General features: G+C 36.8%; 1 protein-coding gene across 1 annotated transcript in view; it reads right to left on the bottom strand.

The window, feature by feature from the left end:
* DPYD (dihydropyrimidine dehydrogenase) overlaps positions 1 to 23509 on the bottom strand; it is an 840387-nt gene that overhangs the window by 383384 nt on the left and 433494 nt on the right. Inside the window, exon 13 of the mRNA XM_024119602.3 lies at positions 16922 to 17137. Coding sequence (XP_023975370.1) covers positions 16922 to 17137 — 216 coding nt within the window. The remainder of the gene's footprint in view (positions 1 to 16921; positions 17138 to 23509) is intronic.

The raw sequence follows: 23509 nt of genomic DNA, 5'->3' as shown, positions 1-23509 counted from the left end.
CTTGGAAATAGAGTAGCTTATAAATACTTCTGGAATGAATACATTGATCCTCCCCCCTTGCATAGAATGAGAAAAGTACCAAGTAGGGCAGCAGAGAGCAGGGAAAAACATTTGCTCCAGACTCCTAGAGTGATATGCTTTAGTCTTGCTATCTAGAGTGTATTAAATATTTCTCCTTAGGTTTCTAACTTAGTAAGTTATGCTCATAATATAGCTTGGAACATTTATCCATTTCCTTGAACTATATAAATAACCAAACAGTAAGAGAGTACTCTATGAATATATGACATCCTGTAACACTATCTCCCAATGGCCGGGGACCCATATAAACTGGCTATTCTTTACAGGTTGCCTTCTACGCCCCACCCTAAACTCTTATTTTCAGAAAGACTTGCTCTCATGTCATGCCTCCAGTGGAAGTGGATAAGCCTTTCCTGATGACCGTACTTCCTAGATCAAGAGAAAACAGTGAAAAATGGCAGCTATTTTAACTGCGAGTTATGACAACTAGTTGTTATGGTGATATGTTATTAAGAATATTAAGGCAATCCCAATCTCCCAATTTATCCCTCCCCCATCTTTCCCCTGGGTAACCGTTAAGTTTGTTTTCTACATCTGTGACTCTATTTCTGTTTTGTAAATAAATTGACATTTACACACTACTATATATAAAATAGATAACTAATAAGAACCTACTGTATAGCACAGGGAATTCTCCTCAATATCTGTAACGGCCCATATGGGAAAAGAATCTAAAAAAGAGTGGATGTATGTATAGGTATAACTGACTCACTTTGCTGTACAGCAGAAACTAACACAACATTGAAAATCAACTATACTCCAATAAGAATTAATGTAAAAAAAGAATATTACGGCAATTATTAGACTTTCATACTTTTACCATTTAGTTATCAATTATACTAGAAGCGAATATCACAATGAGAAACAACTTCAAACTCATTCTGATAGCTATAATAAAAAAGACAACCGGGCTTCCCTGGTGGCGCAGTGGTTGAGAGTCCGCCTGCCGATGCAGGGAACACGGGTTCGTTCCCCGGTCCGGAAAGATCCCACATGCCGCGGAGCGGCTGGGCCCGTGAGCCATGGCCGCTGAGCCTGCGCGTCCGGAGCCTGTGCTCCGCAACGGGAGAGGCCACAACAGTGAGAGGCCCGCGTACCACAAAAAAAAAAAAAAAAAAAAAAAAGACAACCAACAGTGTTGGTGAGTATGTGAAGCAACTAAAGACCTCATACACTGCTGGTGGCATTGCAAATTGGTGCAGCCATTTTGGAGAAAAGTTTGGTGATTCAACAAAAGTTAAATATAGAGTCACCGTCTTACCCAACAATTCTACTCCTAGGTATATTCACAAGAAAATTGAATACACACATCCACTCAAAAACTTATCCATGAATGTTCAAGAAAATACTACTCATAATAAGCAAAAAGTAGAAAAAGACTCTAAATATTCATGAACTAATGAATGGATAAACAAAATGTTAGTATATCCATAAAAAGGAATGTAGTTTTGATACATGCTACAACATGGATGATCTCTTGAAAACATCATGCTAAGTAAAAGCAGCCAGACAGAAAAGGTCACATATTGTATGATTGCATTTACATAAAATGTTCAAAATAGTCAAATCCATGAAGATAGAATGTGTATTAGTGGTCTCCAGGGGCTGGGGGGTGGGGGGAATAGGGAGCCATTGCTAGTAGGTATAAAGTTTCTATTCTGGAGTGATGGAAATGCTCTGAAATTAATTAGTGTTGATGGTTACACAATTCTGTGAATACACTAAAAAACGTGGAAATACATATTTTTAAAGAGTGAAATTTATGATATATAAATTGTAAAAGAATTCTAGAATGAGGTTGAGAGCTAAGGTTGCTAAATATTGTATTTCTTTTTTTTAATTGCAGGGATAAAACTTTCCAAAGAATTTAAAAAAAACTGTGATTACATAACACACACACACACATATATATATAAAATAAATATACATATTTTATATAATATACTTAGACCAAAGTAAAGTATTATAAGTTCTCAACAGATAACTACATGATCTCATGATATACATATATATACTTTATTCTTGTGATAGCTATATATAAATGGAAATTATCTAGCTTTTGAATTAATAAAAGAAACATTGAAATTTATATGTAAATGTAAATGAGGAATTATTTTTGAAGATTGTGTTTTGTAAAAATTCTTCTTTAAAACTTTATCAATGATAGACAGATATACGTGATTTCTTCTTATGCAAACTTATATCACTTACAATAAATAAACTTTTCATATTACTCTCTAAGGAATAAAATGAAAAACTGAGTAGATCAAAATGTAGAATGGTTGGAGTTGTAACACTGACCTCTATCTGATTTTTCTCCCTCAGGAGATACACCTTTAAATAAGCAATTTCATTGTTCAGCCTTGTATTCCTTTGGTAAATTCACTTTTCTTCTATCTTGCATAATTTCTTTATAAAGACTTCATAACCTAAGACTCCAAATGGAATGAATATGATTTTTCTTTACCCTTGAAATAAAGAATATTTTATTTTACATCTTTTTTTAATATCTGTGACTTAATATTTTAAGGTATTGCTTTAAGACAGGTTGAAAAACACCTTTTGTGTTAAAATAGCAAATATTTTCATTTACCATGCATATATCTCCAAGGTTAATGCTAATTCAAAGATATTTTACAGAGTATATAATGTGTATTTCTCTCTTTCTATTTAAAAACATATAGCATACACACAACTTCAAATCCTCCGTGGAAAACAGTGAGAATAAAAAACATACACATTCATCTAATCACAGGCATACATGCATTTTATTTGCTAAGAAAGCAATAAAAAAATGTTGACACTGTAATTTAATCAAGACCTTATCTTTCAGAAATCTGTTTTGAAACACTTAAAATTTTATCTTTCTTCATTAACATAAAAGTATAAATCCAAGATTTATTATGCATCTGTGACCCTCTGTTTCAACTGCAACTTAAAGTTCTATTCAAAATCTTATTTCAAAATCCTCAAAAATGTTGGAATCTAGAGGCAAATGGCAAAAACAATCATTTGTATTCAGGTCTCTTTTAAAAGGGAGATGTATGTGTATACCTAACTTCATTTACAAAAGGCCTGTGTTCTTCAGTGGATTAGTTTAGTTTATTTACAAGGAGAATTTTCATGTTTGTATTTCAACCACAGATAACTTTCTGAAATGAAAAGTTATACTTCTTCAGCTATACAGAAAAACAATAGCAACAAAACAAACTTCTAGATGTTTTATTTTTAAGGCACTAACATTTTGCAAGTTATAACTCCAACAGTACTCATATGCATTCAGAAATGAAATACATGTCATTCAATACTGAAGAACTCTGTTCTTATATTTTACTAAATTTAAGCAAAAGCCATTTGTGTGGTAAAATTATATAAATAATAAAACTGAAATTCTCCCACTACAAATAAAATTTTTTAATTTCTTAAAAGTATATCCAGGGGCTTCCCTGGTGGCGCAGTGGTTGCGCGTCCGCCTGCCGATGCAGGGGAACCGGGTTCGCGCCCCGGTCTGGGAGGATCCCACATGCCGCGGAGCGGCTGGGCCCGTGAGCCACGGCCGCTGAGCCTGCGCGTCCGGAGCCTGTGCTCCGCAACGGGAGAGGCCGCAGCAGAAGGAGGCCCGCATACCAAAAAAAAAAAAAAAAAAAAAAGTATATTCAAACATATCTGTGGTATGTCTAATATTTTATGGTTCTCGGTGAAGCATAAATTAAAAATTAAATAATTAACCCAAAATTCTTACTTCAAATGTCTTTTAATCAGTCATATTTGTTATCTTCTCATATTTTCATAAAAGAGGCATTTTTTCCCCTTAGATGCATGGAATTTTTTTTTTTTTGCACATGAACACCAAATAACATGTGTTAAAAGGGGGAACTGTGAAAACACAATGTGTATATTAATATAATATGATATAGTGTATCAGAGCTGATAAATGCCAAGCAAACAGCACATTTAACATGTTGAAGCACATTTTAAGCCTTCCTTTGCTCACGTAATCTAGGCTTCAAATGCATTTCTCAATTGCTCACTGCAGCTGAAACAAAACTTTCAATATAAAAATGAAAACCCCTTTGTTTCCACAAAAATCCTTATTCTGTCATCCACTGGCATGAGCTTTCCAGTCATGTTCTCTGCCAGTCCTTACCAGTTTGCCAATTACACAAGCTGCTTCCCAGACATCAGACACAAATTCCACAAGACTGCTGTGCAAGCGTACCCTAATTAACCATCAGCTTAATTAGACAATTTACTGTGTAATTAGCAGGCAATTAGTCAACACCTCTCAGATCTTATTGACTGCTGTGACAGCCTTTCCGTCTCTCCACATTCCAATACACAACAGCGACCATGTATCTAGCACTCTTCAACCCGGTATGACATGGTTCTGGATGGAGAGGTGGGTAATATTATAACAACAAAGGAAAAAATCAATATGTAGTCTGTCTAATTATTGAACTGCTTATAAACTTGTCTTTTATTTAATACTGAAAGTTCAATATTAAATATACTTTAAGTACTTGCTCCAAAAATGGCTATAGTGGCAACTTCTTAATGTTTTATTTCATGTTTTAATGTGAAACACTGCAAATTACATGCACTATGAATTATGCTCCATGACTGACTATGCGTATAATAATTTGAGTGAATTTTCTGATCTGCGTATAAGAGAATTACTCGGTTAAATCCTATTAATGTTAATAGCAGTTATAGACACAAACCCCATACACACTGATGGAAGGTGTTCTAGAGTTGGGAAGCATTTTCTAGTTTTCAGTGAATTTATAAACAGGTTCAGAAATCAGGAATCACAGCTTGGTGTTTTTTGTTTTTTGTTTTTTTGTGGTATGCGGGCCTCCCTCTGCTGTGGCCTCTCCCGTTGCGGAGCACAGGCTCCGGACGCGCAGGCTCAGCGGCCATGGCTCACGGGCCCAGCCGCTCCGCGGCATGTGGGATCCTCCCGGACCGGGGCGCGAACCCGGTTCCCCTGCATCGGCAGGCGGACGCGCAACCCCTGCGCCACCAGGGAAGCCCCACAGCTTGGTGTTTTAACATTTACATTAATACTTATTAAGTTTAGATGAAAAAGCGTTTTTAAAAATGTTTTTCTCTGAGCCCGTGTGTATGTTACATAACATCCACTGCTCTTTGCAGTGCAATTTCTGATCCTTATAAAATCCTTTCCTTTTTGGGGGGATTTTATGATTGGTAACTAATGAGATTCCAACAGCTATAAGAAAGAACAATTCTTTATCTCTTTTGCTTTTCAGAAATATTAAAGATGAATTTTATTGAATGATTTAAAAGTCACAAATCTTCTGCTATTTGAAAGGAACAGAAAAGAAGAATATGTGACCATTCCTTCATAGTTTAATTGGTCAGTTGTCATCTATATTTTCTGTTATCTGATAAACTGCAATAAACATAAAGTACTTATTACAAATAGATTTTTTCCTATATTATTTACACTTTCCCATTAGCAATGATTTTTTCTTTCTTCTTTTTGAATGTAAGGGCCCAAAAATTCTAGGCAAGAAGAACGATTAGTGAAAGGCAACAGGTGACAATGAGGTTGGCTCATTGGAGAAAACTAGAAAAGGCCATTGTGGCTGTAGCTTAATTGGTACAAGTAGAATGAGATGAGGTCTGAGAGACAGGCAGGAGCTATATGATAAAGCGATTTGTACAAGAATTTTGGATCTTAGTTTACGGGCTATGGAAAGCCATTAGAATGTTTTAAGCAAAGGAGGGGCATGATATGACTTAGGTTGTAAGAGATCACTTAGACTGTGGTATGGAGGCTGGCGTAGTATTCAGTGAGAAATGATGGTGGCTTAGATGTGGGTGGTACTAGTGGAGATAAGACCTTAAATGAGAAGGGAAAAAATATAGTGATTTTCTATGCTTTAAAAAATGATTACATAACTATTAATGTTAATGTTTTAGTTTGGCATGCAGACTGTGGTAACAATAATGACAACTCTACTGATATGGTATTTCACACATTAGAAAATCATTTTTACAATTTTTTTTTTTTTAATTCAAACTGATCTTCACTACAATACCATAAAGAAGGGAAAACAGATGTTTTGGTCTTGTTTTACAGAAGGTTTAGGGAAGTATAGATGTATATTATAAGTATAAGGTATAGATGATACAAACATAAGCCTCGTGATTAGACTGTATTAATCAGAAAAAAGAGACTGTGTTGGGGGGAAGTGGAAGTCATTACTGAAATGGTGAATGGGAGTTACATCATGATTAATAGTGACTTCCAAATTGAATTATGTAATTCCTCTACTTAAAACCTCTTTAGTTCCCTGTTGTCTATAAAATCACATTTAAATTCCCAGCCTAACAGGCCTTTCCCATAGTCACCACAGATACTTATACCACCCTGTGATGCGTTATGCTGAATCTTACTTAAGATTCAGCTGCTGAATCTTAAATATGCTTGGCACTCTCAAGACCATGGATGTCCGTGTGCTATCCTTTCTGCCTAGAATAAAGATACAGCTCAAATGTGAAGTCATTTTTCTTTTTAAAAAACTGAGGAAAATACTGCTTTTGAAGTAACATTTTTAGTCTAAGAATCTCTGCTGCCTTATGTCAACATTTAGTCGGTCTTCCTGCATCTTTTTGTTGTATATTCTGAACGAGTTTAAATCTTGTAGAGCAAAAACCATTTATACACATACACACACACACACATGCACACCATATGAATGGTCAGTGCCTAACAAATGGCTGAGTGAATGAGAAAAAAAAAGTGTATATAAAGACAACAACAGTTCTCAAAATCAGTCTAGTCAGTATACCTAGAAGTGACACTTATGACACTTTTAGATAAATTTTAACTTTTAATATAGAGTGAATTTGGCAGAAGCTAATGATAAATTGTTCCAAACATATGGGATATTGTGGGAAAACATGCAAATGAATAAGCAGAGCAGGATGCAAAGGGCAGGGATTTAGCTGAAATGAAAGAAGCAGATGGGGAAGTCGGGTAAGTAAAGGTAACTGATGTATGAAAAGAAAGTTTGGCTGAATGCTTCTCTAAAAAAACAGTTACTGGGCTTCCTTGGTGGCGCAGTGGTTGAGAGTCCACCTGCCGATGCAGGGGACACGGGTTCGTGCCCCGGTCCGAGAAGATCCCACCTGCCGCGGAGCGGCTGGGCCCGTGAGCCATGGCCGCTGAGCCTGCGCGTCCGGAGCCTGTGCTCCGCAACGGGAGAGGCCACAACAGTGAGAGGCCCGCATACCGCAAAAAAAAAGCCTATTTGAGTCTCACCTTGTCCACTCTACCAAAATGATTAACTAATTAACAAGTGTGAAATCGCAGCCTGAAATGGAAAAGAGGTGAAGACGTAATTATATTGGAAAATTGATTGGTTTCCTTCATAGTCGACTAGCCCAAATTGTGAAATAGAAGGCAAAAAAATTTGAGAACAATTTAAATAACTTTAATAATATACTTGGTTAAAAATGTTACTTTGGATACAATTAGAAGATTTATGTTTAATATTAGAAGTATGTCAACCTGTTTGGAAACATCATAATCTATATTTTACTGAACAAACTAAGCCTGGCATACATGGCATGCTTGAAAATTATTCATTTAGAACTTTGGGGAGAGGTAGGGAGTATTTTTATTGGATTCTAACAAGCAAGACTTAGCTTCATTATTGCAAGTGTACACACAAATGGGTATGCAAGCACACACACACATTCTTTTGTTGTTGAAGCGATCAAGTTTGCTTCAGAGAAGAGCTTGCTAAACAGTCTTGAAGTGAACATTTGGATGAAATCTCCCATAAGACTACTACATGTGAACTGTAGCCTTTTAAAAAACCCATTCTTTATAATCTGAGGGTGAGTCAATTTTATGAATTATGAATTCAGTCAAAATTACGAATACACTTCATCTAAATAACAATTAAAGAACCTAACCAGTGAAAATCAAACTATTACTACACAGAAATCACTTATGGTTTTAGCATGTTAAAAGTTTCCCAGAGGAAAAGCTTATATTGAATATGTTTAAATAACTATAGTCCTTAGTTAATGTATAGTTAGATATAAAATAGGAGAATAATACTACACATAAAAAAAAAACCTATTTATGTACTAAATTTAAAGCCAGAACTATAGCAGTGAAAATAATGCAATGGAATGTTGTTCATTCATTGTTTCATAGACTTTCATGATAAAGTAATGTAGAAGCTCAATAATAATAAAATATATTAGTTTTGATATAATCTTTTAAAAATCCAGACCTTTATTTCTCATAAGGCCTTCCAAAAGGAGTTATAAGAGTAAACTGTGATTTTCTGTATTGTAATCCAAAGAGAATTACTCAGGCTCTAAAATATAATTATGTATCATATTTGTGAAATTTTTCTTAACACCTTTAAATATTATTTTTTGCATTTATAGTCCTGACAATGTTAGTCCTGATTTTTGTCTGGTTCATAGGTGCTGGCAATTTGTGCAAATGTAGGCAACTTCCTCTCAATTAAGATAATGAGGATCGAAACAAGTTTCTGGAAATCCACATGGGAGAACCGACAACCGACATGGTGAAAAGTCTGCAAACCTTATTATGGGAAGGAAAATGGGACTATTTAAAAAGGAAAAAGACAAGGCTTGCAGATAGGACATGAGAGCTGTCTCCAAGTAACTGAAGAGCTGTCATGTGGAATTGTGGTTTAAATTAGAATCCTATAATTATTCATTCATCTAACAAGTATGTATTGCATCCTTCCTATCTGCCAGACATGGTTCTTGGCACTGGGCATACAGTAGCAAACAAGAAAGATAACATCTCTCTTCTTATGAAGCTTACTTCAAATGGCTAAAACAGAAAATATACAAGTAAATAAATAAATGATTAAGAGCATGGTAATTTCATATGGTGCCAAGCACGGTGAAGATAAAACAACCAGGGAAATGGGGGACAGACAGAATGAGTTTTGAGTGGTCAGCATTCTCTGAGGAAAGAATTTTTGATGTGAAAACTGAATGAGAAGCAAGAGTAGCTGTATAAAAAGCTGAGGGCAGAGCCTTCCAGGCAGAGCAAACACAAGCAAAATGGTCCTAAGAGTTGGAGGAGCCTACAACCATATTGGAGGACTAGAAGGATGGCCAGGGTGGCTGGAGAAGGATGGTACAGGAAGATTGGCTTTTCATGACAATGGACTCCCAGAGGTTTTTAATAAATCTCTCTCTCTCTTTCTCTCTCTCTCTCTCTCTCTCTCAATGAAATGGTAGATAGAACCAAAATAGACATAAAATCCTAAGTGCCACTCTGCTTGAAGCAGGGGGTGGGAGGCCCTCAGTGGACCTGTTCAGCTGAACTCCAAACGCTGATGGAGTCAAACTGCCTTCATTTTAGACATAAAGTAATGAGGTCCAGTGAGGATAAATTAGGAAACAGCATCATATAGAGGAAAGAGCCTGAAATAGACCAAATAGACCTTGGTTCAAAACCTGGCATGGTAAATTTAAGCCTCTGGATGAGTAGAGCCATTTTCATGCTCCTGGGTCCTGTCTGAGGACCGAAGCATGTGAATGAAGCCATCAGGGACAAGCCAGCCACCAAGAAGTCTGTCAACTGGCCACAAATGCGCTAGTGAGAATAAGTAACATCACATGGGGCAAAAAAGGCCTACCCAACTGAGCCCTGACCAGAATACCAAACTACAGGATCAAGAGCAGATTACTTGCTGCTTTAAGCCACTAAATTGTGGGGTGGTTTGTTATACAGCAACAGATAAATGATACAAAAATATTTGCTAGCCTAAAATCAAAAACATGTAGCACCAGATCTCAGATTGAGAGGCAGGCAGAGGCCTCTCTTGAAAACTCAAGAGTAGTCTCTTAGTAATCTGGAAGAATGTTAGTGGAGGCTTAACCCACAGTGTGAAAATTGCTATTGGAGACTGGGAAAAGAATGGCCTTGGGACTTCCCTGGTGGCGAAGTGGTTAAGAATCCGCCTGCCAATGCAGGGGACATGGGTTCGAGCCCTGGTCCAGGAAGATCCCACATGTCGCGGAGCAACTAAGCCCGTGCGCCACAACTACTGAGTCTGTGCTCTAGAGCCCGTGAGCCACAACTACTGAGCCCACGTGCCACAACTACTGAAGCCTGTGTGCCTAGAGCCCGTGCTCCTCAAAAAGAGAAGCCACCGCAATGAGAAGCTCACGCACCGCAATGAAGAGCAGCCCCCGCTCGCAGCAACTAGAGAAAGCCCACGAGCAGCAACAAAGACCCAACGCAGCCAAATAAATAAATAAAATTAATTAATTAATTTATTTTTTAAAAAAGAGTGGCCTGTATTATGCAGTGACAGAACAAGTGGCAAGAATGTCACTGGTGATCATTCAGAAGATAGAAAACGTACATAATGCATTTGTGGATCTGACTAAAGAAATCTCTAGACAGAATGCTGAAAGTGTCAGTTGAGTGTTTCTGCCCAAGTATAGTAAGGTACTGTAAGAGAGAAAAGAGCCAAATAAGGATATATTTGACTGCTAGCAAACTTAGAGTGAGTAAAGCAAAGGAGCCTAGGACTTGCCGTGTTGGAAAATAAAGCTATTCTTTACACTTCATCTCTCCTGGAAGGAAAAAGATTTTCCAAGTAAGAAATGACCCTGGGGTAAAGATCACATCAAGAGCGTTGCTATATAATACTTTGTTAGGACTTTACAAAGATTTCAGTCAGGTCCTAGTAGATTCTTTCAAGTAGACGATACCGATTCTAAGAATCTTTAGGACACCGTGTCACAGTAGCAAGACATATTCAAAATGGAGAGAAGTCTGTCTCAAAAAGACTTATGGATGTGGCTTTGGGGCATGGAGTCGGCCCTTAACAGATCTGAAAAGTTTTTAAGAGAGTTTTGTGGTGACATCACTATGACCTAGGACTAAAAGGGATAATTCAAAATAAAGCGAGGAATAGGGATTCCTAACCTTCTATGGTCAGAAACAGGCTGAAAAGGCTACTCCACTGCCAACATGGACCATCAGTGGTCATTTCTAAACAAAACAAAGCAAAACAAAACTCAGAGGACAGAAGCAAGATCCCAGAAGTTAGGGCCAATAGTGGATAGGAACAATGGATTAGGGAACCACTACTAGAGAGTAGAACTGGATCTTAATTAAGTAAGGGGCCCTGACAACATGTGCCCAACTGAATTTCAAAATTGCAATGGACAAGTGATTGCTATTTCCCTTCCATTTCTTTTCTTCCTGAATGAGAGTATCTGCTGTGGTTCTCATGACCATATCATTTTATGTTGGGTGTATAGCAGATAGACAACTTGTCTTTCTATTTCACAGAATCCTGGATAAAGTGAAGGTGAACCCGAACAGCCTTATATGGGTTAGGACCTGATACAGATCACTAGATCATAGCCATTGAGCCCCAAATCATGATTGGATGACATTTTGAGTGTCTTGGAATGGGGTGGATTCATTTTGCACGTGGAAGGGATGTGAATTATTGTGACCAGAGGGCAAGTTACAAAGACAGCTGCAATAATCCTTCCATGCTGTATGCATGCCCCTTTGTGATATGACTTTGCTGTTCTTCCCATCAATGAGCAGATGGTATTTACCTACTTCTTGAATACAATATGTATATTGTACCTTGTAACTTGCTTTGTCACAGAAAGTACAGTGGAAGTGACAGTGTGTGACTTTTGAGGTCTCAGCAAGGCCTTGCAGCTTCGAGTCTTGCCTTCTTAGAACACTGCTACCTTGTGAACAAGCCCAAGCTACTCTCCTTGATGTTGAGATACCAAGAGACAAGAGAGATTATGAAGAGATGGAGAGAAGGGCCCGGCCATCTCAGCAATTACAGCAACTCTGACCCGACACATGAGTGGGGCCATCTTGCCTGTCCCCAGGCATCCCTCCAACTGACTGCAAATGCATGAATGAGGCCAGCAGACATCATGTGATGCAGAAGAACTTCCCATATGAGCTCAGCCAAACTACCAATGTGCATAACTGAGTGAATAAATAATTGTTGTTCCAACTCCTGGGCTACTTATTTAGCTTTCTCAGACTATTATAGTTGATCCTTGAACAATGCAGACTTGAACTGCATCCACTTATATGCAGATTTTTTTCAATAATTAAGTACTACAGTACTACATGGACCCATGGTTGGTCCAATATGCAGATGTGGAACCACAAATACGGAGAGCTGACTACAAAGTTATAAGCAGATTTTAGACTTTGCAGGGGGTCGGTGCGCCTAACACCCGTGTTGTTCAAGGGTCGGCTGTATTTCATCTAAAAAAATTGTACTATCTATCTTATAGGGATATTGTGAAGATTCAATGAATAACTTATGAAAAGTATTTGGCAATATCTATACATTCTAAGTAATTGATAAATGGTAGTTAGTAATGTGTATAAAAATAATAATCATAACAACGACCTGCAATTTCAAACAATATGTTCAAGATAGTGATATAGAAGCAACTTTGGACAGAGACTGTTGTTGCCCAGGTCAAATTTCTTTTGCCTAGATGGCACTGCCTCGCCATACTTGTTAGCCTTCCTCTACGGTATTTATTTACTTGGAAGGAAAAAAAAAAGAACACCATATTTTAAAATCAACAATTCATTTATGTTAATAAGTTAGACTAATTTATGTCATGATGTCTCCGAGGGCAGAACTATAAAATATGGATGCAACTTATGAGAAGGCCGATTTGGGGACAATAAAAGGAATACATTTCTAAAACAGATATTTCTATAGCTATAACAGGCTGCAGTGCCTTAAAGATCTAGCATGTTCTGTCACTAAAGGCATTCAAGAACAGGCTACATTTCTTCTGTCAGGGCTATTGACACATAATTTGGCCAGATAATTTTTATTTCCTGTCCTAATACTGTACAATACTTATTCCGTTTTCTCAAAAATTCTCTGCATTTTAAAGGCTTAGTCAACAACCTAAATCTTACTATACAATCCATGCATTTAGAAATTCCACTGACATTTTCATTTTTAGACATGTATACATGTACTATAAAAGCAACCTGGGATATGAAAATTTTAAATTGGCCTTTTCTCCCTTGATTGAGATCAATACTCAGAACAATCCATTTTTTATGTGTTAACTGTCTGTTCATATGGCTGGAAGAAAAATAAACTCAATATGCTGTTGCCAAGAAATCTATGTATTCATTTACTAATTCATTTATCCAAAGAATATCTATGAAACATTTATCAAACTCTTCCTATACACTAAGCATCGTGCTATGTGGTATAAGATTGTATTTTATGGAAACAGTTACAATCAATACTTTGATGCCAAAGAAATAATGAAGAACCTTAAATATTTCTCAGATTTTAGTTTTCAGTATTTTATGTTGAGAGAGACTCATTATTTGTACACCTACATACCTAATTATTTGATACTTATTAAAACAAAATATATGCATTCAAGACATTTTCTTACTAAAAGTAAATTACAAGTGTACTGTAATAGCTATATATAGCTTATAAATGAAGTGAACTTCTGCTTAGGTTTGAATTTGATTTATGATAGTTAGAAACACTTCTGAGTTTATCTGTGTAGTGAAGATATATGCACCCTGAAGTTAGATATTCCATATTTGCAGTATATAATGTGTGCCTACCTATGAGAAAAAATTTACGATATAATCAGCAAAAACAAAGTGTTTTATCTATTTCTTATCAGTATAATGCAAACACAGGTCAGGAGGTTATTTTATGTGAAATCTAAACAATTTCTAATATTCCCAGTTAAACAGAGCATTACTCTGGTTTGTCAGGACACTTTAGCTTTAATTAAGCTTGACAGATTGATTTCTCCCCTACCTTTTTAAACTTGAACTCAATATATATTTATATTAAAATTTATAATTATATTTTAAGTATTTTTATCATGATATTTCAAATATTGTCTTTATAACACATAAACAGAATCTCAAGAAAAGCAAGCTAGGTATTTTGGGACACTCTAGGAAAGTCTGATTTGGGAAGGAAAAATATAGTTAATAAAAGCCACCTTTGATGTTATTTAACACAAAAGCAAACATAGATCTTTTTATATTTGACATTAAAAATCTTATCATTTGCCTCCCTAAAGAAAGCACATACAGCTTTTATACAGACTGCACAGTAAAGAATAATAATATTTCTGTTTACTGAGATAACAACTGGCATTTCACTGTAAGTCAATGGTCTTTCGTTGCTACAGCATATTAGACCTCAATCTGGCATCTACAAATGTCAAGAGTATAAAAAATATATATAGGATGAAAATCAAAGCATGTTCCAAACTCCCCAAAAAAATAAAAAAAGGGAAACAAAGTTCACCTAAACATATTTGCTGCAGAAATCAGTGTAATATTCAACTGTCAATCTAGAAAAACAATGAGGGAGCCACACTGTCAGTAGGACAGGATAATAAAATTTCCAGCAGATGTTCAGGCAGGGCTCTAATTTTTACTGAACTCCCTTGGCAAGCATTTAATTTCTTTATCATATGCAAGCTCGGCAAATTGTACTTCATCAAAACTGTATTGTGAAATATTAATATTTCATATGATAACAAAACTCCATAGAATAACCTTTGTCATATTAAGAGCATCTAAATTTCAAACATCAAGACTGAATTTTAATACATTTTAAGTAGACTCTTGAAATAGCATACTAAACTGTAATAAGGCTAATCTAAATTGGTATACTATAATGCCACACAAATGTATAGTACATATAATACTTTAATAGATGTCTTTAGTAAGAGGCTGTGAAAAACACGTGTTTATAATACTGAGTTTTATACTACAATATTTCACCAATAAGAAAGCACAAAACTCATAAGACAATAATAAATTCACAAAAATTTAATCACTAATTAGAGACAATATAAGAACACAAAACGAAAAGAAGTAGATCTCTATGAAGCAAAATGACTACTTTGCAAAATCAAGTATGGGAAAAAATCATTTTTGAAAATAGAATTATATAAGCCCAAGGTGGCATTGTTATTTATGTCATTAAAATCCGCACAAATACATTTAAAATAGTTTTTGCAGAAATATTTTGTTGTACGCACCATCAAAGTAAGTAAAGTGGAGCTTCCTAAAACCCCCTGTCATTATATTTTATGTGCCAACTTTAATTTGCATTTGTCCATAACTCTCCTTTTGAACCAGCATCACAGACTCCTGAATTGGTAGATTAAATTCAAATTGGAGGTTCAGAAGGTAGTTAGCTCCCACATTTATTTCTGCTGGTGATCCTAATAAAGGCAACTGATCTTAGGTTATTGAAAGAGACAGCTTCACAAATCAATGCATGTCACCAACAGAGTAAAGACAGATGTCTCTGATTAATCAGAATTCAATTTTGGTAAGCAAACAGGAAGTTCAAAGCAAACACTTTTTTCCCCCTACAATTCTTCCCTTATACCTGATTAGCCATCTATTTCTGTTTACATATAAAATTTTTTAAATAGCATAACTAAAGTAGTCATTAAGTGATATCAGAGACTCAGTTTTTCTCAACGGATTAAACATTTGATTACAGCTTCCAAGTAATTCTTAAAGGAAGAATTGAAATAAAAACAAATGTAATGTCAATATTCTACAAGGTTGTAAACAATTGATTACTGATATTCTAAAGCTAAATCCAATATGTTGTTTATTTTTACACTTTGTTTAACCAAAGTATTTCTAAGTATTCAGCCAATTTATGAAAAAAACCTCACTTTAGCTATTTAAACATAAAAATATTTAACTTTTTTTTTCATGCACTAGTTTACTAACTTTTGAGGATTCTCTAGATATTCCTGATCACACTTACACATAGCATCTTGTAAAGCTGTCAGAATAAAACAGCTGTGGTGTTTTAGCCGTAATAATGCCAGCTATTGATCCTAGTAAGAGGTGAAAGAAGAAGAGAATGTTCTTAAAGGGGCATATTTGTTGTGTATTATTTTCTTTGCCTAAAGATAAGGCTGATTTAAATAATGATACTCTTTTCTCAGTCAGTAGATTCACACATTCTTATACATTAATTATTACTAACTACTGGTAAGTACTAAATATATTGATAGGTGTAGCATTTAAAATTTTATCAATAAAGGGCCTAAAAATGTTAAATTTTGCTGCTTTTTTCTAATCCAAAACCGTATAAGGATGCAAACCTCTACTGCATAAATTATTCCACTTTGAAAACATTCACTTATATGCTTTCTGTACTTTAAAGAATCAATCTGAACTTTAATATGTAGTTTATTTTCTACTAAGTGTGTCCACTTGCATTGTGAGTACAAAGTCATAATATCAAATTAAACTCAGGTATTGTATTTGGGGAAAGGTTTCTGTATTTAAAAATTCAAGAAGAATCTTATTCCCAGCACCAGTAAGTTACAATAAGTGATTTTTTTTGACACGACCTGGATTCCAGGATTATGTGCAAATAAAATTCATTGTCTCTCTAACTCTGAGTTGAGGCACATGTCCTCATTCACATACATCCAGAAATCACAAAACAATTAATAATGCCAACATAAGAATAAGTGAGTTTGTGATTATTAAATGAAACAGACACTCTGTAGTATTTATATTTTTGACACTTCTTAGATAAAACAAAATGAAAACTCTATGCCATTCCCCCTCCAAAGGACAGAAGGAATGGAAGGAAATTAAAGACTCACTTATAATAATAGGTTTTATCCAGTAGTTTAATAATGGTTATTTATAGGTCAGAAAAATCTTTCCATTATAATATTTATGCCCTAATTAAAACACATGACATATTTAAACATGACTTCAAAAATAATTTCTTACCTTATCAAGAGAGAAAGTTTTGGTGAGAGCAAAGCCCCATCCAGCTTCAAAAGCTCTACGAATCATTGATGAACTGGTAGTTGGAGTTGCACTGGCAAGACCAAAAGGATTTGTAAACTTCAATCCAGCCATTTCCACACTAATGTCCACCAGATCAATAGGAGTATAAAAGAGGGGCAGTTCAGGCGTGGCAGAAACTGAAGCTCCATATTGTGACTGCAAAAAAACAAATAGCCAATAATTATGCTTGTATCACATCTGATTTTTCCATATAATCTTTTACAAAAATCACTTCAACACAGCATTTAAATTAATATAGATTACATCGGTCTGTTTGGAATGATGAAAATCAGCAAAAAAGTCAGTTAGCAGAGAACCAAATTCATATAATATCATCTTTTTCTAATTTAAAAGGTAGTTTAGAGAGTACTAATGGAAATAATATCAATTAAACAAACAATAAAACTACACTTAAAACATTCTGAGATTCAGACACACAAGGGAATAATTTCAGAATTTATCTCCTTGGTCCCATTAGCCCAACCTTTTTGTACTTAATTTGTGGAAATGTCTTTAGTGCTCAGAGATACGGTCAACAGCAAGTCAAGAGTCCTAAATTCAATTTCCAGTAACCTCACTCTATTTATGAGATTTTAGGAAAGCCATCTAACACATCCTTTCCTTTTCTCCTTTACCGTTTTCAGTACGGCAGCATGAATGCTGGTTGCCTAATTTCTACCTCCGAGGGATACTGGAAAATGCAGGAGATCAAAATCCACAGGAAGACATGTAATTTGGAAAGTGGGTAATGTATTCATGTGCATGAGGGGACTTTCTTCAGAAACCAAACAGGTACCAAACAGTTAGTTTAGAAATTTCAACTGTAATCTCTCAAAACTGTAAAATTACCTTTATTAAATGAACATAGTAAAAAGCAACTTTGCATTACTGGAAAGATTCAATCAAAAAACGCTTTACAAAGTGCATGGCCCACCGAAACATAGTAGGTGCTTGCTAAATGTCTCTCTGATTGCAGAGGTTATTGAATATTTCATCAGGTCTTTTGTTTGTAAAATGTCTCTGTCTTGGAGGAGCTTCAAGATGGTGGAAGAGTAAGACGTGGAGATCACCTTGCTCCCCACAAATACATCAGAAATACATCTATATGTGGAACAACTCCTACAGAACACCTACTGAACGCTGGTAGAAGACCTCAGACCTCCCAAAAGGCAAGAAACTCCCCACGTACCTGGGTAGGGCAAAAGAAAAAAGAAAAAACAGAGACAAAAGAATAGGGACGGGACCTGCACCAGTGGGAGGGAGCTGTGAAGGAGGAAAGGTTTCCACACACTAGAAGCCCCTTCGCGGGCGGAGACTGCGGGTGGCGGACGGGGGGAAAGCTTCGGAGCATTGGAGGAGAGCACAGCAACAGGGGTGCGGAGGGCAAAGCGGAGAGATTCCCGCACAGAGGATCGGTGCCGACCTGCATTCACCAGCCCGAGAGGCTTGTCTGCTCACCCGCCGGGGCGGGTGGGGGCTGGGAGCTGAGGCTCGGGCTTCGGTTGGAAGCCGGGAGAGGACAGGCTTCGTGAACACAGCCTGAAGGGGGCTAGTGCACCACGGCTACCCGGGAGGAAGTACGGGAAAAAGTCTGGACCTGCCGAAGAGGCAAGAGACTTTTTCTTGCCTCTTTGTTTCCTGGTGCGCGAGGAGAGGGGATTAAGAGCGCTGCTTAAAGGAGCTCCAGAGACTGGCGCGATCCATGGCTATCAGCGCGAACCCCAGAGACGGGCATGAGATGCTAAGGCTGCTGCTGCCGCCATCAAGAAGCCTGTGTGCAACCACAGGTCACTCTCCACACCTGCCCTCCCGGAGACTGTGCAGCCCGCCACTGCCAGGGTCCCGTGATCCAGGGACAACTTCCCCGGGAGAACGCACGGTGCACCTCAGGCTGCTGCAACCGTGATCCAGGGACAACTTCCCCGGGAGAACGCACGGTGCACCTCAGGCTGCTGCAACGTCATGCTGGCCTCGGCCGCCGCAGGCTCGCCCCGCATCTGCACCCTTCCCTCCCCGCGGCCTGAGTGAGCCAGAGCCCCCGAATCAGCGGCTCCTTTAACCCCGTCCTGTGTGAGCGAAGAACAGACGCCCTCAGGCAACCTACATGCAGAGGGGGGGCTGAAACCAAAGCTGAACCCCAGAAGCTGTTCGAACAAAGAAGAGAAAGGGAAATCTTTCCCAGCAGCCTCAGGAGCAGCAGATTAAATCTCCACAATCAATTTGATGTACCCTGCATCTGTGGAATACCTGAATAGACAATGAATCATCCCAAATTGAGGAGGTGGACTTTGGGAGCAATGAGATATGAACAAAGAAGAGAAAGGGAAATCTCTCCCAGCAGCCTCAGGAGCAGCAGATTAAATCTCCACAATCAATTTGATGTACCCTGCATCTGTGGAATACCTGAATAGACAATGAATCATCCCAAATTGAGGAGGTGGACTTTGGGAGCAATGAGATATATATATATATATATATTTTTTTTTTTTTCCCTTTTTCTCTTTTGGTGAGGGTGTATGCATATGTTACTGTGTGATTTTGTCTCTAAAGCTTTGCTTTTACCATTTGTCCTAGGGTTCTGTCTGTCTGTTATTTATTTATTTATTTTTTGGAATAATTTTCAGCACTTGTTATCATTGGTGAATTTGTTTTTTGGTTTGGTTGTTCTTTCTTTCTTTTTTTAAAAAATTACTTTAAAATAATTTTTTTTAATTATTTTTTGTTTTTTATTATAATAACTTTAAAAAAAAATCTTTTTCTTTTTCCCTTTTATTCTGAGCTGTGTGGATGATAGGCTCTTGGTGCTCCAGCCAGGCATCAGGGCTGTGCCTCTGAGGTGGGAGAGCCAAGTTCAGGACATTGGTCCACCAGGGAAGTCCCAGCTCCACGTAATATCAAATGGCGAAAATCTCCCAGAGATCTCCATCTCAACGCCAAGACCCAGTTCCACTCAACGACCAGCAAGCTACAATGCTGGACACCCTATGCTAAACAACTAGCAAGACAAGAACATAACCCCACCCATTAACAGAGAGGCTGCCTAAAATCATAAAAAAGTCACAGACACACCCAAACACACCACCAGACGTGGACCTACCCACCAGAAAGACAAGATCCAGCCTCATTGACAACGACACAGGCATTGGTCCCCTCCACCATGAAGCCTACACAACCTAATGAACCAACCGTAGCCACTGGGGGCAGACACCAAAAACAATGGGAACTATGAACCTGCAGCCTGCAAGAAGGAGACCTCAAACACAGTAAGTTAAGCAAAATGAGAAGACAAAGAAACACACAGCAGATGAAGGAGCAAGGCAAAAACCTACCAGACCTAACAAATGAACAGGAAATAGGCAGTGTACCTGAAAAATAATTCAGAATAATGGTAGGAAAGATGATCCAAAATCTTGGAAATAGAATGGAGAAAACACAAGAAATGATAACAAGGACCTAGAAGAACTAAAGAGCAAAGAAACAATCATGAACAACACAGTAAATGAAATTAAAAATTCTCTAGAAGGGATCAATAGCAGAATAACTGAGGTAGCAAAACGGATAAGTGACCTAGAAGATAAAATAGTGGAAATAACTACTGCAGAGCAGAATAAAGAAAAAAAAAAATGAAAAGAATTGAGGACAGTATCAGAGAACTTGGGACAATATTAAACGCACCAACAACCGAATTATAGGGGTCCCAGAAGAAGAAGAGAAAAAGAAAGGGGCTGAGAAAATATTTGAAGAGATTATAGTCATGAACCTGCAGCCTGCAAGAAGGAGACCTCAAACACAGTAAGTTAAGCAAAATGAGAAGACAAAGAAACACACAGCAGATGAAGGAGCAAGGCAAAAACCTACCAGACCTAACAAATGAACAGGAAATAGGCAGTGTACCTGAAAAATAATTCAGAATAATGGTAGGAAAGATGATCCAAAATCTTGGAAATAGAATGGAGAAAACACAAGAAATGATAACAAGGACCTAGAAGAACTAAAGAGCAAAGAAACAATCATGAACAACACAGTAAATGAAATTAAAAATTCTCTAGAAGGGATCAATAGCAGAATAACTGAGGTAGCAAAACGGATAAGTGACCTAGAAGATAAAATAGTGGAAATAACTACTGCAGGGCAGAATAAAGAAAGAAAAAAATGAAAAGAATTGAGGACAGTATCAGAGAACTTGGGACAATATTAAACGCACCAACAACCGAATTATAGGGGTCCCAGAAGAAGAAGAGAAAAAGAAAGGGGCTGAGAAAATATTTGAAGAGATTATAGTCGAAAAATTCCCTAGTATGGGAAAGGAAATAGTTAATCAAGTCTAGGAAGGACAGAGAGTCCCATACAGGATAAATCCAAGGAGAAGTATGCCAAGACACATATTAATCAAACTATCAAAAATTGAATACAAAAAAAATATTAAAAGCAGAAAGAGAAAAACAACAAATAACACACAAGGGAATCCCCATAAGGTTAACAGCTGATGTTTCAGCAGAAACTCTGCAAACCAGAAGGGAGTAGCAGGACATATTTAAACAATAGCAGAATAACTGAGGCAGAAGAACGGATAAGTGAGCTGGAAGACAAAATGGTGGAAATGACTGCTAAAGAGCAGAATAAAGAAAAAAGAATGAAAAGAATTGAGGACAGTATCAGAGAACTTGGGACAATATTAAACGCACCAACAACCGAATTATAGGGGTCCCAGAAGAAGAAGAGAAAAAGAAAGGGGCTGAGAAAATATTTGAAGAGATTATAGTCGAAAAATTCCCTACTATGGGAAAGGAAATAGTTAATCAAGTCTAGGAAGGACAGAGAGTCCCATACAGGATAAATCCAAGGAGAAGTATGCCAAGACACATATTAATCAAACTATCAAAAATTGAATACAAAAAAAATATTAAAAGCAGAAAGAGAAAAACAACAAATAACACACAAGGGAATCCCCATAAGGTTAACAGCTGATGTTTCAGCAGAAACTCTGCAAACCAGAAGGGAGTAGCAGGACATATTTAAAGTGATGAAAGGGAAAAACCTACAACCAAGATTACTCTATCCAGCAAGGATCTCATTCAGATTTGACGGAGAAATTAAAAAATTTACAGACAAGCAAAAGCGAAGAGAATGCAGCACAACCAAGCCTGCTTTACAACAAATGCTAAAGGAACTTCTCCAGGCAGGAAACAAGAGAAGGAAAATATCTACAATAACAAACCCAAAACAGGAAGAAAATGGTAACAGGAACATACATATCAATAATTACCTTAAATGTAAATGGATTAAATGCTCCAACCAAAATACATAGACTGGTTGAATGGATACAAAAACCAGAGCTGTATATATGCTGTCTACAAGAGACCCACTTCAGACCTAGGGACACACACAGACTGAAAGTGAGGGGATGGAAAAGGATATTCAATGCAATTGGAAATCAGAAGAAAGCTGGAGTAGCAATTCTCATATCAGAGAAAATAGACTGATATTAGACTGATATAAAGTCTATTTGTTTTAAATAGACTTTAAAACAAAGACTATTACAAGAGACAAAGAAGGATACTACATAATGATCAAGGGATCAATCCAAGAAGAAGATATAACAATTGTAAATATTTATGCACCAACATAGGAGCACCTCAATACATAAGGCAAATACTAACAGCCATGAAAGGGGAAATTGACAGTAACACAATCATAGTAGGGGACTTTAACACCCCCACTTTCACCAATGGACAGATCATCCAAAATGAAAATAAATAAGGAAACACAAGCTTTAAATACTACATTAAACAAGATGGACTTAATTGATATTTATAGGACATTCCATCCAAAAACAACAGAATACACTTTCTTCTCAAGTGCTCAAGGAACACTCTCCAGGATAGATCATAACTTGGGTCACAAGTCAAGCCTTGTTAAATTTAAGAAAATTGAAATTATATCAAGTATCTTTTCTGACCACAACGCTATGAGACTAGATATCAAAAAAAAGTAAAAAAAAAAAAAAAACACACACACACACATGGAGGCTAAACAATACACTACTTAATAACCAAGAAATCACTGAAGAAATCAAAGAGGAAATCAAAAAATACCTCGAAACAAATGACAATGAAAACAGGATGACTCAAAACCTATGGGATGCAGCAAAAGCAGTTCTAAGAGGGAAGTTTATAGCACTACAATCCTACCTTAAGAAACAAGAAACATTCCAAATAAACAACTTAACCTTACACCTAAAGCAATTAGAGAAAGAAGAACAGAAAAACCTCAAAGTTAGCAGAAGGAAAGAAATCATCAAGATCAGATTAGAAATAAATGAAAAAGAAAGGAAGGAAACAATAGCAAAGATCAATAAAACTAAAAGATGGTTTTTTGAGAAAATAAACAAAATTGATAAACCCTTAGCCAGACACATCAAGAAAAAAAGGGAGAAGACTCAAATCAATAGAATTAGAAATGAAAAAGGAGAAGTAACAACTGACACTGCAGAAATACAAAGGATCATGAGAGATTACTACAAGCAAC

The sequence above is a fragment of the Physeter macrocephalus genome, chromosome 4 (assembly GCF_002837175.3).
Source record: "Physeter macrocephalus isolate SW-GA chromosome 4, ASM283717v5, whole genome shotgun sequence".
NCBI lineage: Eukaryota > Metazoa > Chordata > Mammalia > Artiodactyla > Physeteridae > Physeter > Physeter macrocephalus.
Note: the sequence above shows the minus strand (reverse complement) of the source record. Positions and strands in the feature narration are given on the sequence as shown.